The 16,839-nt window shown below is 42.9% G+C and overlaps 2 protein-coding genes across 2 annotated transcripts in view; one reads left to right on the forward strand and one right to left on the reverse strand.

The window, feature by feature from the left end:
- The window catches only part of pald1a (phosphatase domain containing paladin 1a), a 78,419-nt gene extending 66,377 nt beyond the window's left edge, over positions 1–12,042 (reverse strand). The window contains exon 1 of the mRNA XM_080834384.1: positions 11,862–12,042. The gene's annotated coding sequence lies outside the window, so the exon portion shown is untranslated. The remainder of the gene's footprint in view (positions 1–11,861) is intronic.
- A 625-nt stretch (positions 12,043–12,667) lies between these two features.
- Positions 12,668–15,584, forward strand: ndr2 (nodal-related 2; the record flags this gene model as incomplete). Its single annotated transcript, XM_080834362.1, has 3 exons — positions 12,668–12,926; positions 14,413–15,173; positions 15,432–15,584. The coding sequence occupies 3 exons, from the start codon at positions 12,668–12,670 to the stop codon at positions 15,582–15,584; spliced, it is 1,173 nt and encodes a 390-aa protein (XP_080690488.1).
- Positions 15,585–16,839: the final 1,255 nt, after the last annotated feature.

A 16,839-nucleotide genomic window follows, 5' to 3' on the forward strand; every position in this document is an offset into this window, starting at 1 on the left:
TCTTCTAAGCTAAGCAAGCCACATTAGTAACATTCTAATACTGTATGCCACGTTTCTTAGATAAAAAGATCAGGTGAATATGGTTTTCAATTTCAGTGCCTTCAGTTAAATGAACCTTAAATGTACATGAGCAAGTGTCCGTTTAGAGTTCCCTGACCACTGACTGACCTGGTAAGGGTTGACTGGCCACTATGCACACACACAACAGGGTTCTCTGACAAACTTGTTTGCCTGCATGCCCACAACAAGCAAAGGACAACACAGGTCAACTGAAGTGGGAAAAGAACAGCGTATCTACAGGATCACACCGTTTTGTTTCTCTCTGCAGAAGCCTACGATTTGCACAGATGCAAAACTGTCCATTTTCGTAGAAGAGCAAATATGGATTAGAGCTGTATATCAGTAGATCTGTATATCATTAGCAACAGGCTCTTACACTTGGCCACTTGAGCTCTTAGCTAAGGGCAGCAAAAAATCTGCTGATTGTTAAGTGTGCCCACAGGCTCCCGACCACCACGGAGTCCCCAGGACAATGTGACACCATCATCTAAGACTCAGGACATCGAATAAACAGACCATTGGAATATGACCCAGACTGAGAAGACCAAAGCTTACATGACGTCATCATCAAACAACTATGGAGGGAATAAGTTGCCCTAACTACCAAAATGGGCCTGGGAAATGAATTTATGCTTTAAATAGAGGAAAACTCATTTCATTCCAATTTTAAAGCAAAAAAATGTAACCCAGAATAAAGATATATCCTGACGGCATTCATTGAAATTGCCTGTGCTGCCTTTGTTTCACACAAAGACCAGATATAAAGGTCTCCGGAATAATTTAACTTTTGTAAAGGCACAATGATTAAATTCAGTCCCATTTAATTTCAAGATGAATACATAATCTCAATAGTTACATATTCAGTTTCAATTCCTTTAATCTACTTTCAGTTTCAGGACATGTGTTAAAATTAGGGCCGGGACTCGATTAAAAAAAATTATCTAATTAATTAGAGGCTTTGTAATTAATTAATTGATTAATTAATCGCATTTTAATCGCATATAAATATTTTACCTGAGAACAGTGAGAAGTAATTTTTTTCACATGGATTTTTAGTATACCATTGAATAATGACTGAATACATAAGCTTAAGCAACAAAAATATTGTTTATTTTTGTTCAAGTCCAACAGACCAGTGCAATTTTTGCCATTAAGTGTAGCAATACCATATTTAGAAATGCAGGTAGCCTATAGATAGGCCTTCTGTAAACTATAATACTTTGGGTTTTTTAAGTAAAACACAATACTTTCAAGTACATTCACAACATTGGAAACCCTGACTGTTAGAAAAATCTCTGGTGGAGTGTGGGTTGTGTGTGGGTTGTACCCGGAGTCAGGCTTAACGTCCACGCTAGCTGCTATATGTTTTGCATTGAGGTGATACTCGATGTGCTGCGGTGATATGCGAATTCCTTGTTGCATAGCTTGCACTGAATGTTCTTATCGACGCCTCCATGCGTGCGTTTTTTGTAACAAAATGTCCCATCCACTGGGCCAACCAACAGGGTCTCATCAGCTTATTTGTTCATGTTTACTGTGCCACTGTGGTTTGTTGGTCAACTTGTTTGAACCGAATTTATCGGCGTTAGTTGGTGCGCCAGTATAAACAGTCCGTCTGAAACTACTCCAGTGGGAAACGTTCCGCGGTGCAAAAATAGATACGATTAAAATGCGTAAAATTTTTTAACGCGTTAATTTTTGTGTGATTAATTAATCTTAATTAACGCGTTAAAGTCCCGGCCCTAGTTAAAATATGTGTGTTTGCCACTCAAAAGTTTAAGAGGCACAGTGGCCCCCAGCATAAGTGCACAGTGGCCCCCAGCATAAGTGCACAGTGGCCCCCAGCATAGCCTAAGTCCACTCTGACAGAGGAAGTGCTAGCACACCTTCACAGGAAGTGGGTGGAGAGGGAGGGAGAATGTCTAGGTGGGGGTTGAAACGTCTCTGAGTGGTTGTCAGTATCTTTCCTCACAGTGCACAAAGGTCATGAGGACATGTGTCTCCACAGGACGTTGTGAGATGTTGGAGCTGACTGCAATGACTGCTGACGGAAATGACCTAAACACCGGCACAGATGGAGGGGTGCTTCCTCCCTGCTCCGAAAAAATGTCTTTTGTTTTCATTCATCATTTCCTAGCCACACACACACACAAAGACAAATAGCCCTATTCAACAGCATTCTGTACCTTTGCCAAATGCTTCATCATAAGGTTCCCACCTACTTTCATTTAGAACATTTTATTAAATTGCCTTGACCTTTCACAACCTACATATACACAAAGATGCGTCCATTACTTCACAAGTTGGGCTTAATTATTAATTGAAAGTTAAACGACAAATGTTTCTTCTAGGATTTCTTCCAGCAGGAGTTGTGTGCATGAGTCTCATGAGGCCTGTGACCCTGGACCTATTTTCTTTAGTAGTAGCATCATCATCAATGCATATTATTTTTATATTAAATTCCCATATTTTATCTTACTAATTTACTTCATTTCATGACTTCTCCAGGATTTCCATGACCTGGGAACCCTGCCTATAGTCCTCATACACACTCACTCCAAATCACAACAACTAGCACACAATCACAGCTTCCCCAAACCATTTGTTGAGCGGACATGTTGAAATTGATGTTCCTGTACATGAGCACTTTCATTATCCTTTTAACAACTGTGGACACATTTCCCATCACAGCCTCAGCTCTGTGCTCACTCATTTCCAAATAATGATGCACATCACAGAGACAAGCAATAACACGGTTAAAGATTTGGCAACGCTCTACTTCCTGTGTTGCTGTCGTCTTTATGCGTAATGCATGATGCTCCCGTCAACAAACACTTTAAGTCACGAGAGATCATAAGACTTTGGAGAGACCAAAACAAGATTTACAAAACATGATCGAAGTTCAGGAATCAAAGATTACTTGTCAATACACCATAAACTTCTTGGGCCATTTTTGGTCATCTCTATGAGACAAATCACAGCGGCTGTGGAGCAGTGACTGGGCTGCAGCTAGTGATTGACTCAAGCGCTCTTCTGCTGGAGGAACCAAACCCCAGTTTGTGCTGCGCTGCTCAACTGGGCGTGAGGCGCAGGAAGCGACCACTTCCTCCCATCACTTCCCGTTGTTGCGCCACCAAGGGCATTTCGGTTAAGGGCTGTGTCTCTCAGGTGCTGTCACTTCTCACAAACAAATGGCACAACAATTGTGTGAAATGCCACTTGCACAAACCGTACCCATTCTTTAATTCTGTCTGTGCTTGCCCTCCTCAAAAAGAAACCAGCCAGCTGCATCAACAGGGAGAGCGCCCAGAATTGAAGGAGAACCAGACACATGTGCTCTGATTGATGTCAACAGGCTAGTCTGTGTCAAGACCTGGTGTTGACAAGGTGCAAAGACTGCAAGAGCAGTCGAAAAAGTCTCTGGCATTTGCAGTCCTTGTATCATTCACACGCCCAAGCTTAAGCACAACTTGAAGAAACAGAAAAGTCGCAAGAAGATAAAAGTTTAAAAGGACTAGATATTACTAGTTCTTTCGGGCTTCCCTTCTCCTTTGGAAGACTTCAGATTTAAGAACAGACTGCATTTCTAATAACAGATACGTCCTTGATATGATCATCTTCCTGCAAGGTTATTAACTGGAGTGCTTTACCCACTAAATGCGGCAATGTGAAAATGTCATAGAAGAGGCTACTGAATCATTTAGCTTTTAATGATGCTTTTCTCCAACACAAGAACCTTGAAGCTAAAACACACCGTTTTTTACCCACCAACTAAGGTCAACAACACAATAATAAAGTGATCTTTAATGAATTACGACTCACAGATCTAGGCCAAGTTTAGGCCAAGGCCTCTTCTTTCAAAAAACTCTGCCTTCAAATAAATCTTGTAACTAGAGCTTTTACAGACCATCTTTGAATCTGATCACATATTCACTGTGCCCCCGTGCAATTGGACCCAGGTTGTTAGTTGACATTATTGGTACAATTATAAGAATAGAATTGAGGGGATGCACAGATAAGGGTTAGCCAGATGACTTTCTGTTTGATTGCCTGGTATGCCAGACCACGTAGAGCAATCCCAAATCCTGCTGCCAGTTTGACTGAATCACACAGAGGGTTTTGCCTTGAACAGCTGAATCTACACTCACACACCCCTTTCTTTACTGCTCCCAATGACACACACACACACACACACACACACACACACACACACACACACACAAACTGTCATCCTGTGCCTTAATCATGACCCAGAAAAGCCAGCAAAAGACCTGAAATCAAAACTGAGCCCTGCTTAAAATCCTTCTGACAAAAAAATAAATCAAAAACACAAGAAGAGTGTAAAAGCTGTTCTATTTTAGTTTCTGCGCCTATAATTTCTATTTTATTTTCAGTTGGCAGTTCCATCCCCCGCCATTTGCAGGGCCTTGGCTTTCGTGTCTCAACCGCACTGTGCTTTTAAGGACTTGCACAAGTCAGCACCATGAGGTCAACTGGTGGGCTTTATTCACCAATGGCAAACACAAAACACACACACACACACACACACACACACACACACACACACACACATCAAATGTGCCCCATCACACTTATATCACAAGCTTCAGTACACACACTGGCATAAACGGAATAGAACACACAAACTATAATTATAAAGTCTACCGCCTTGACAACCATCTGTATAACCCAACGCAAGACAACTGTCAAGACAAGAGTAGTACAACGAAGTAAAATGAAGTAGAACAACTGTAGACTTCTATAGGCACAGCTGCTTGTGAGTCAATGCCTGTTCTGTTCCGACCTCGCCATGGTATGAGGTTAGGCCATCACAATCCAGATTGTGCCACCGACTAACCTAAAATACCATAATGACAACGCAATTCATCAAGTTACACGATCATGAAAGTTCAACACAAATGCAAAGAAGGCACCTCATTGTCACTTCGATTGACACTTCCACTCACCTCCAATCCTGAGCTTTCTTTCAGTAAGAACAGAGAAATAACCAAGCCAAGCCGAGACGAGACAACACACCGAAACAAGTTCGCCCTAGTGCCAGTGCATGCGTCACCGGCAAGAGCCACAGCGTGCACACACACACACTTCAAAGCCGCTTGTCTGTCCCGAACACTCTTCAGCACTTGAAAGCTCTTCAAGCCACCGGCAGAGTGAGACCCCCGAGAGGCTCGAAACTGAAGTCAGCCGTATAAGAACAACACTTAAGCGTACCTTGCACCGTCCAAGTCCTCGAGACCATCCAAGAGAGCCTTTGTTTTAATCCTAAAATAAAACACTGAAGAGAGGAGGCGGAAAGGAGGAGGAGGTGGAGGAGGAGGAGATGAAGGAGTCCGGTTGGGAGGGCGAGATGCATAGGCAAGTGCCGAGCTTTTCAGCGTCTAACTCAGACAACGACTTGGGCTGATCGAGCCGGCAGGACTGCAAGTGTGTGACTTTGTGTGTACGTTTGAGACTGAGCAAGAGCGAATGACCGAGAGAGAGAGAGAGAGAGGGGGTGATTCCCAAGCACGGGGGCAGGGCTCTGAAGTAGTGCCGTGTCCTTATAAAGAGAGAGCTGAGGCAGTGGCAGTGCCTACAACCCGCTGCAGCGGCGGAGGACAAGCGGAAGCACCCTTAGAGGAGAGGAGAGGAAGGAGGGAGGGGGAGGAGACAGGGAGGGAGGGGAAGGGGGAGGCTACACATCACAGGAACAGTTCAGTAAATCAGCATGTGACTGTCAGTGTGCGGGTGTGAGTGTGAGCGACAGAGTAAGAGTCGTGAGCGGACCCATGCTTCTGTGAGCTCAGAAGCACACCCGTGTCTATCTGTGTCTGTGTGTGTGTGTGTGTGTCTGTGTGTGTGTGTGTGTAAAAACATGTGACCACCTCTGTGCTTGTGTGTAGGGGGAAGAATAACAACGTGTTCCATTTGAAATGGGAAGACTGAATTTGAAAAATCGGCTGGAACGCCCCCCTGAAGTCAGATTTTGACAAACCTTACCGACCCCCAACATCAGAATCCAAGATGGCTGCTCCGTAAAATTAAAGCTGTAGTGATAAAGTGTTTATTAGCCCTTTGGTCTTACTTGTGCGTCACTGTCGTGCACACAGTACGGGAAGTTAAACACTCTAACAAAAAGCCAGAGACTCGTAGTGGTTTGTCTTGCGTAATTCAACGTGAGGCTCTAATTGCTTCATTCATTGGCAATTAAATTGTAGCTGCTCGCACAGCAAACAGTCGTACAGCTGGGCAAACACTACCCAGCATTAACAGCGAGCTTAGTGGCACGGGCATCTTCCTCCTCCCGAGGACACAAACTGGCAACCAGCCTGTGAGCTTCCTGATTTTTCTAAGCCACTTACGGCAAGCCTCCGACCTCTTCAAACAAACAGTGTGGACACAGGGCTTAAGGGACAAACTAGCTCCCGCCAGGGGAGCCCTGAGTGAACATCACACCTTGGTGGTAAAGTTCAACTAGTGCTGCGGTATACTGCCTCGAGGTGATTGGCTGAGCTAACTTTGCATTTCCGTAAACATAGATGAACCCAACTTGGTTAACTTGGTACCATGACTGAGGGTGTGCAGTAAATGAGTGCCGATGAAACCTGGGAATTGAACCCATGACCACAGTCCCTCAAACGTATATTTCAGAAGATATAAAGAGTTAAAGGTTACACATAAACCCTTTCCACACAGATAGAGAGTCCTGGCTGAAAGAAAAGGGATTCTGTGGGACCATGAAGGGGATTTCATATTAAAAAAAAACTCTAGAACCAACAAACCCAGAGGGATCAGAGATAGATCTGAGGGTTTCTCTAAGGGTCCTGGTCCAAAGAACCCCTGAAGCCTTCAGGCTGTGCTGGATGCTGTTGAGTCATCACATCCCATAGAACATCAGCCAGAGAACCGGGGCCTCGTTCCCAAATTTACAGCTCATGTTTCTAGTCCCAGCTAATGTGTCCCTGCGGGTCCTCCAAACAGGGAGCAGACGCAGGAAATGAGCCAGTTCTATCTCTGAAGGATCTCCAAACGGACCCCTCTCCCTTCTTAAGAGTGAGAGCACAGCTTGATGTAGAATCTGTACATAAACAGCACTAAATCACACAGAAGACGACATGTCTGATGCACACCAGAGGCACTGTTGGCGCTCTCTAGACACGATTGGCTGCAATCTCTGGAAAATTTAAATCTGTTCTCCCTCATCGTCTCTCGCTGTTGTGAAGCTGTGAGCGGAGCCTTTGGGCAGCGACCACAAGAACATGAGTGCAAAACAATTATTTTTCTAAACTATTCCTTTCTTGAGTGCTCCAAATTGGCGGGGGGAGCGCACGGGGGAGGGGGGTGGCTGTTGTTTCTAAAAATATACCAGGCCATTGGGCTCTTCAAAATGTCCCAGTTGATCGGCACTGGCCAGCATCTGTTTGCGCTGCGTGCGCTGCCACCACACCTGTTCCTTCCTTCCTGTTCCAGCTGTGCTGGCGGCCTTTGATGAGATTCTTAAGTGTGCCGACGGAAAACAACACCGGCTCCGGCGCGGTTCTGCTCTTCTACCCTGCTCTCAAAGACCACCACCTCACAGGGGGAAAGGAAACTTAAAAAGCTAACACCACACTGAGGAAAAGAGACAGATACTGACTTGGCCTTCCTTCCCTGTTCTGTTAGCATGACCTGGCTGTAGCACTTGAGATATATCATCGTGGCTGTACTATAAGCACAGTGGACTTCCTCTTGCCCTCATACAAGAAGAGGTTGATTCTTGTATATGGTTGATCTTCCTGGGGTTTCATGAACAAAGCCTCGAATTGAATTCACACTTAAACATAGCCATGCATGAAGCTGAAGCTGCGTACACACCCACAAAATTTGGATGTATGAATCCGTGCAAGTGCAACTTTTTTTGTACATCCCAATCAACGCACTTGCACGAACACCACACTTTACCCTCTCTCCTCCCTTAATTACACTCATTTTAATATGCTAATGATTTTAAATACGCCTAGGCTACCTACCCCGTGTTCAGACTGAAACAGAGGGTAAAAAGAAAGCAGCAAATCAACCAAAAAATTGAATTAGAGGTGGGAGTTCTCTTATCCGATGTATAGTCAAGAAAGGTTATTTTATTTGACGATTTGTGATCTGGATAAATTAATCATAAGTTTGTCCAGGCCACCTTGACACTATATTGGTCTGCATCGTTTCTGCATCACAGATCATTAGCATGACGATGGAATGAGAATGCCTTGCACTGTCAAGCACTCCAATTACATTGGGGAAAGCGGCTCTCACTTCAATATTAGCCTGGTAAATCACATCATATCATATCGGAACTTTCTACCTGGCTGAGATGACCACATCCCATCCTGACTGGTCAGCCAATTCCTGAATGCCCCTGTTGCCAAGAAGCCTAGTGTGGTAAGCACTTGTTAGGGAAAGGGCAAAGGCGTGACTCCTTGCAGCATCCCATTCTAAAGTCACACCCAATTCAGCACAGAGTTCCAGGAGGATAGCTATGTAAATCTGAAATAATTGATAAGCCAGTCATCATCACGTTTGTACATGAAGACCTTGGTCATTGAAGGACAAAGGGATTTATTCCAAAAGACAACAACATATGACGAATGAGTGCGGTTTCCAAAAATCACACTCACACTTCCTCCTGACCTAGCATGTCATATAAATATTTATGGACACAGATATAGATTAATTTTATAGACGCCTAGTTTTATTAACCATTATTCACCCTGCTATAACAAAAATACTCCTGGTGTTGGTCCGGTCATTCAATACAAAAGGATCTATTCAAGAGGACACAAATACGAGGAACCAGTGTTGTTCCTTAAACCCTATCTCTATCGCTCCTTCTCTATGTTTATCTCTCTCCATCTTTCTATGTCAATCACGCAAATGAAAGGACAGTGGGACCCATCACCAGACAAAGAGGATTTGTGTGTGTGTGTGTTATTTTATTTCACATCCTTTTTCTGTCTGGCCTCAGGCTCTTCTCTTCCAGAACACCGACACCTGTGTATACAGACGTCCTTCTCCTAAGCCCGACTGTGGAGCGGAGAAGCCTCAACGCAGCTGTCTGGACAAGAATATAAAACACAGACGAGAAAACGATCCACGAGCAAAGAAGGAGCCCTTCCTTCCCTCAGGAGGGACATCATACTGCCAGCACTAGATTTAACAGAGGACACATAAGTGATTCCCATCAGGACCCATCCTATTCTTTTCCCATACACACAGACCCTGGGACTGTGACGGATCCTGGTGTTTTGCTAATTACAGGCCTCAAGTTTATCGCTATGGCAAAATTACAAATAGAAGGGAAAGAGAAGTCGAAATTAGGAGTCTTAAAAGAGTCTTGAGTTTTAATTATTGAGAGCTGAACACAGAGTTCAGACATCTTTACAACCTGGATGGTGCCTACTGTCCTGCATCTGGACAAACTAGTTCTATGTGTGTGCACACCTCCACATATTGTTTTACAATGACAGATAAAGGCGATGGGAACATGGTATGAAAATTACAGAATGCTGCATTACACTGGAAAGAAAGGAGTCTCATGGAGTGTCAAACACAATATCATAGTTTTCCACAAAAAATAACTTATTCAGGCATTTTTTTCCTTTTCAAGGATAGCCATGTTAGAAGAAGCTTCACCAGCTGGTGGCGCCACACCCAGGTGAGGGGGGGGGGGGGGGTTAGTATGCCTGTGTGTCGTGTCTATGCCCATTTCAGACTGAATATCTAAAAGTATGCACAGTACGAGTGTTTACAAAGAAACTATGTAATTACTGACACATTTAAGATGGAAATGTCAATCTGCAAGGATCTTGTTACATTAGTGTAAGAATTTTAGTAAGGCAGGTGACACCTGGTGGCAAAAGTAAAATCTGCAGGCACAATATGGCCAACTCAACCAACCAAAAAAAGTCGTTCTCTTGGACTTAAGGAATTGCTTGTATCGGCTTCATATGGTTTACAATACAAATATAATTCACTAAGACTTTTCTTGCATACCATGGAAAAATGTCACATTCTTTATGTGACTAAGTGGTAGAGTCCCATGGATATTCTATAAGGACGGGTCACACCAGTGTTCCCAGTCATCATATCCTCAGCAGCTCCAGTAATGTCCTTAATCCTTCCTTATTCGTAATATCCACTTGTAAAAGAAAAAAATCTAATATGTGAACACAGGCTGCCTTTCAAGAGGACAAACAGCCAATACATACGTAAAGCTTTCTTTTGCTGCCTAGAATGAACATAAGTACCAACACTAAGCCTCCTCCATTACACATTACATTATCAATTGTGTTCGGACTGGTGTAAAAGAGAAGCACAAATACACTTATGTACAGTAAATCACTATATCTAGGCATCACCAAACACCAATGTTAGACGCAATGTCCTAAAAGGTCAGAGGTGAAAAGTGGGATATACCATTCTACAATACCTACAACATCAAATCCAACCCCTTTAAAAACAAAACAGGGTCTTAGAAAAAAAAAAAAACTGTATGAAACTAGTCATGAGGACTCACGGGGTGTCTCTTGTAAGAACGGCTAATTTGTATGCTTTTAAATTCATGGCATGAGACCTTATGACGCTGCCTAAACCTGTTTGAATATGACTCACGTCTTCAAAAAGTACTTGATTAGAGGCGCTAATCGACTCCTTCACCTTGATTAATCCCTATATTCCCTGCTTTCGATGGCACAAGCCAAGAAAGATCATTTGCATTACAACAATGACAAATTAATAGTCAACATATACCATTTTTCTAAAAAGTGATCAGATTTCAAAAGTAAGTTTCATCGAGGAGAAAAAAACTTATCGTCAGTCTGAAGTCGGTTGATTCATGTTAAATCTCCTTAAACGGTCGTCACACCAATAAAGGATTAATAAAATTGGCGTCATTCTACTGCACAGCCTTGTTATTTTGTTCGCTTCAGACCTCGTCCTGGCAAAAGGCTGATATTACCGCTTTCTAATCATAGAGGTCATTATTGTTGTCCAAAACAATTAGCATAAGGTTGTCCATCTCACAGGGGTACTTGTTTGTAAATACAACTGCGTGAACTGACCCCGCCTCAATTTATATTGTAGGATAAGCTATGTCTATAGTTAGCGGTTAGGGCCGATACTACAGTGCGAATGAAAATACGCGCTTAACACAAGAGGTGCGAAAAAGTTGGTCAAGTAATGTTTCTAGATAACACTTCTGATATGGGAATTGCCTTGTTGCAATTAGCAGTTTAGCAACAAATATTGCCACAGTAAACACGCTTCAAATTAAACCCCAGCCAACCCGTAAATCCACTACAATGGTATAAAGGATAGCCTTAGGCATGCTAGTTGCATAAAATCCTATCCTTTCCTATCGTTACGGTGAAACCAACTTTAAAAAATGATTTATCGTCAAACACCGAGTACATCTAATTCTGTTTCATCGTATCTCAAAGTCGTTTACACCTAATTCGCTTCACCCGATAGCTCTAAAAGCGAAAATCCTTTGATAAGAAAGTCTCAGAAAGTTGTCCCATTGCAGTTAACTGGGAGCTTGTTGGTAATTCCAAGCACATGCCACGAAACAAACAACTGTAGCATAAGAGCTACGCTACTTTTTTGAGCGTTTTGCAGAATACACTCATAAACTTAATTGGGCACTTGCCCAGCTAAAGACCAAATAATTTAGAGATTAGGAAAGATGTTGAGTATCATGTTATCATCAAAGAGTAGCGTGGCTTCGCGGGGTCAGGAAATGAGATCCCAGCGAGCAAACTCTAAAGACTTACCATTGCACCGCTGACGATTGACTATCGAGTCCAAAAATTGAAAAAAAAAGTTTCCTTTGTCTTATTTACCGTGCACTGAACTTTCCAACTACAGGATAACCTCTTTTCTAAATGAACAGTTGCTTTTTACAATATGTTTCTCGTCGTTTGGTGCCGTCTAGCCCCCTTTTTTTCAAAGGAAAACGCAGCACTTTGTGAATGATCAGGGAGCTGATGGGCATGCGCACTGTCTTGGTTAATTCAAGTGTGCCTCAAATCAGTGCACCTCCCAATGCACTGGCAACATCAATTTAGATCATAGCGTGGGCTCCTAATTGTCACGACTTCATGGTATTCAATATATGTGGACAGTTTGAAAATAATAATGTTTATGAAAAGTGTCTTCTCTGGCAATCTGCAATCTTTTACGTCAGTGTTTTGTCTAGGTGACTGGCTGGTATAAGGTCAGTTGTGTGTCTTTGAAATACCTCAGCGCGCTTCCACACACAGTTTTGTTAACAAGAGTGTGTCTGTGTTAAGCTTATACCTGCTTCAAAGGGTAACATAAAATATCAATTGCCCTTCAGTGTAATTCAGTACAAGGTGTTCTGAAGACGTGATATTCATCGCGCATTCATGCGCGCTGTCCCCTCATTAACAATTCAATAGCTGATGACCTGTCATGTCAAGCCTTGAAGAAGCACGTCAATTTCCTTTAATGTCCTCTGCTACTTGTTAAGTAGGCTATGCATCATGGGGTGGTGACAGTATAAAAGCCTACTTGCCCTGTACCCAAGGAACCTGTCATTTGGAGCTAGGTCCTCATCATGCATGTGTTCGGAGTATTGCGTGTGCTGCTGTACTCTCATATGCTCTCGGAGATATTAGGGCTGCAGAGAAGCCTGGATGGAATAGTTAAAATACCGTACAAAAGGATTTCCATAGAGCGTATTCCTCGGCATCATTTACCTCCGTACATGATGCACCTTTATCGGACTTTTACCAGCAATCACACGCGACCAGTGGAATTAATGGAGGAGGAAACGGTCAAACAAGCGGACACTGTTCGGAGTATAATGGCAAAAAGTAAGGTTATTTAATTTCTTCCTAATATTACTTTTTTTTAAAACATTTCTGGCGCAACTGTGTAGGCCCCTTGGAGGAATTGGACATAGTTTGGGGAAAGCACTTTGAGGTTGGTTCGCAGTCAGCAAACCTTACTTTTTTTTGTGAACGCTGCTATTAATTTCTTTGAAATACATTTGAATCCACAGTCATTATTTGAGGACCGCACAGCGCCTAACTGCCAGTGCCAGACAACTTTAGATGGCCTCAATTCACATTTTTTTTCTTCTGTGAATAGGCTTAAAGATCAGCGTGTTGAGAGGACAAGTCTTAGGTCTAATGCTCAAAGCAAACCTCCCTTTCATTAACCCGGTGATGTTGATTACGCATCTTGTCAGACATTCCTATACAAATCTGAGTTGTTAAACTCAAATCAACATCCAGTCTCAGTTCTTTTCACACGTCCGCTGATTAGATTAGCGGTCGCTGGCAGGCGGGCTCTTACTTGTAGAGACTGGGCGCCTGCGAACGAGCTAACTTAACATCGCTGCTAGGTGAGAAAGTTGTAGCCTATTTGTTTGCATGAGGATATGCGGAAGCCGAGCAATAGATGTGTTAAATGATTGGTTTCGATCCGGTGTTTGCTTTGAGTGGATTAGTCCAATGGCTATGCGCAACTTTAAAGGCTTTTTTTAGTAGGCCTATAAGCTTATAGGCCTACGACATGATTGCCGAAACCTGTTAATTAAAATGAGCGAAAGTAATTAATAAAACCATTCAGGCTTATTGTTTAATAACACCATTCATCATGACAGATTCGCCGATTACATTCTTTAATGACACAATATTTATGTATGGTTCGATCTCTAGTCCTAATTACAAACAATAGTCAAAAGTCAGGCTTCAGCCAAGTTGGCTATTAGTGGCTGAAACGGGTTATGAGCGAATATATAACAAATTCAGGTTTAATATAGAATATTAGCTATAACAGTAATGTAACCATTCTTATATTATTTCTAGTAATGAGGTAGGGACTGGTTAACTGTCCTTTGATCTAGGAAACGTTCTTAATTGGACCAGGGCTATTTGCAGTTTAGTTCATGCAAATGCACAAGACCTAATATACACTCAAGAGTGCACATCAGCCCTGTAATGAATATGGGTCTCAACAATGTGTATTCCTTCACTTTTCTCATTCTAATTGTCTTGTGTCCCTGGCTTTCATTGCAGTGGCATTAACAACCTTTTAAGCAGAATAATAAATTATGCAGTTAAATTGTCCAACTGAAGAAAACTAACTTGAAATGTAAACTAATTAACTAATTACTAAGAAATCTACATCTGTCATTATAACATGTTGGTGCATGTTGTGTTTAGGCTACAAAAGATAAAATATTTGTGGACAGGCTGAAGCATCCCAGAGTCAAATCTTTGCATTCAGTTCACAGTTGTACATCCTGCCAGTACTAAACATTCTTACATCTGAATGTGTCTCTGTTTTTTTCAGGTCTTGACCACAGAGGCAGGCACTGGGTGGTGACCTTTGACTTCTCTTCACTGCTGGCTGACGTAAAGATCCAGGCCACCGAGCTCCGAATCCGGCTGCCCCGGGTCTCTAGCCGTGTGGACATCACTGTGGAGCTGCTGCACAAGCAGGTCCACCCCTGCCAGATGCAGGGCCCCTGCATGGAGCAGCAGTCCCTGGGCCTCCTCCCTGCCTCTTCCATGGTCAGCTCTTCAGGCCACTGGAGGGTGTACAATGTCACCACTCAAGTCTTGGGCTGGATGGGAGATCAACCTCCAGGCAGAGCATGGAGGCCACCAAAGGTGAAGAGAGACGCGGAGGCTCGGCACGGCTCGCTCCGCTCTATCTACACAAAGCCCCGCCATTTTGTCAGTGACCGGGCACTTTTGGTGGTTTTCTCGCACACCAGCTCAGAGAAGGGGTCGCAGGACAAGGCCAGTCTGCTGCACACGGCCGAAAAATCCAAGTTCCTTTTCAACACCGAAAACAAGGAGGTGAAGAAGCCCAAGCGGACAAGGAGCAAGCGTGGGCGTCGAGGGCAGCCCCTGAGGTACCTGGAGGTGCCCAGGAAAGAGGAGCCCACGTCACTCTGCCGGAGGGTGAAGATGAATGTGGATTTCAATCAGATAGGATGGGGCTCATGGATTGTGTTCCCCAAGAAGTACAACGCCTATCGGTGCGAGGGAACCTGCCCCGATCCTCTTGGAGAGGAGTTCCAGCCGACAAATCATGCTTACATGCAGGTGAGTGGGCTATTCAAGGTTTATCACTTAATGACAGACTCTTCCTGCATGTCAAAATCCCTTTGGAGAATTTGTGTGAAGACATGTTGTGCTTTTAGTAAGCAGGCATGTAGCAAATCTGATAATCTAAAACACATGTTGATTCCTCTTTATTTCTGATCGGTTGCAATATGATGTAAATCAAATGCCACCGAAAGAAATGTTCTGTCTGATCTGAGCACAAATCTCATTCTTTCTCTCTTTTTTCTTCCGCGACAGAGTCTCTTGAAGTATTACCACCCAAACAGGGTTGCCTCGGCCTGCTGCGCCCCCACTAAAATGAGCCCTTTGAGCATGCTTTACTATGAGAATGGGGAGATGCTTCTTAGGCATCATGAAGATATGATTGTGGATGAGTGTGGCTGCCACTGAAATCAAACGAGCTTCTCAAAGATGCTGACTGCAGTAGATGAGAAGACTGCCACAGAGGAGGCATCAAGGCCTTTCTTGTTAAGAGACGAATCAAAGGATGCTGCTAAAGAGCCAGGCTGGAAGACTGGAAACTATCGGCAACAGCCTGGACAGCCGAGATGAGATTTTCTGAGATGAAACAATCTAGAGTTGTCTACTCACAGAAACATCGCTGTAAAGCTAATATGGACAAGGCCAGGAAGATGCCTCACCTGGACCATCTAATACACTTAAAAGAGGATACGTGAGCTCTTCCATGTTGTGTTGTCTGCCGCACCTAGTTTGACCCCTAGGAATTAAGAGACAATCTAAATGTCCATGGATGATCTGAAAGCCTTATACTGAGCCATAAGCCAGTGAGCTCATAAACATTTCAAGCACTGTTGATGTATTTTCAGATACACCATAGGTATATCTTATTGTAAATAATATTTAACTAAAAGCCAATATATTTATGTCTAAATTATTATTCATTCAAAGGTGAATTTCATGAAAAAAATATATAGAATGTTATTTTTGCAAGTGATATTAAAACAATGTGAACTCTATTGCAAGAATGAATCTTCTCTTTTGTACATTAACTACAGTCAGCAAATGTGGTGTTTTGTCAACTGAAGACTTAGAGTGGTGAAAAAAGTGTATCTGGCAAAAGATACAGATGATAGGAGAAAATTCACCCTAGTTACCTCAGGACTCCGGAGCTGCATATAAGTATATTTATTAGACAAACAAACAATAACCATTGCAATTGGGCACACGCCAAGCACAAGGCTGCAAGTGAAACAATATTAACATCGCACAAGGTTTATATAGTCAGAAGTTTAGCGTTCAGCAGGGAAACCCACGTGGTGGATTTCTGACGTCCGAGGCAAGAATGGAAGTTGAGCACAAGATTGGAAGAAGCACAGTTCAACCCTTCTTATCACCTCTGGTCTAAACATGCTCTTGTTCGTATGCAGACTAAGTGGCACCTAATAATCTAAGTTACACACAAGACAGAAACACAGAAAAGGCATCTTCCTGCTTTCATAAGCACATGATTCATACAAGGAATATATTAATTCAAGGCACTTGATTCATATATTCTTAAGTCATTAACAGTGCTTGGAAATTATCTCCATCAAAAGACACAAGGAATACATCCTCATAGTAGATAACAATATACACATTGTCTAAAATACACATGGTCTAATACTGGTGGCAAACTCATCATTAT

Source organism: Sprattus sprattus (genome assembly GCF_963457725.1).
Source record: "Sprattus sprattus genome assembly, chromosome: 3".
Classification (NCBI taxonomy): Eukaryota; Metazoa; Chordata; class Actinopteri; order Clupeiformes; family Clupeidae; genus Sprattus; species Sprattus sprattus.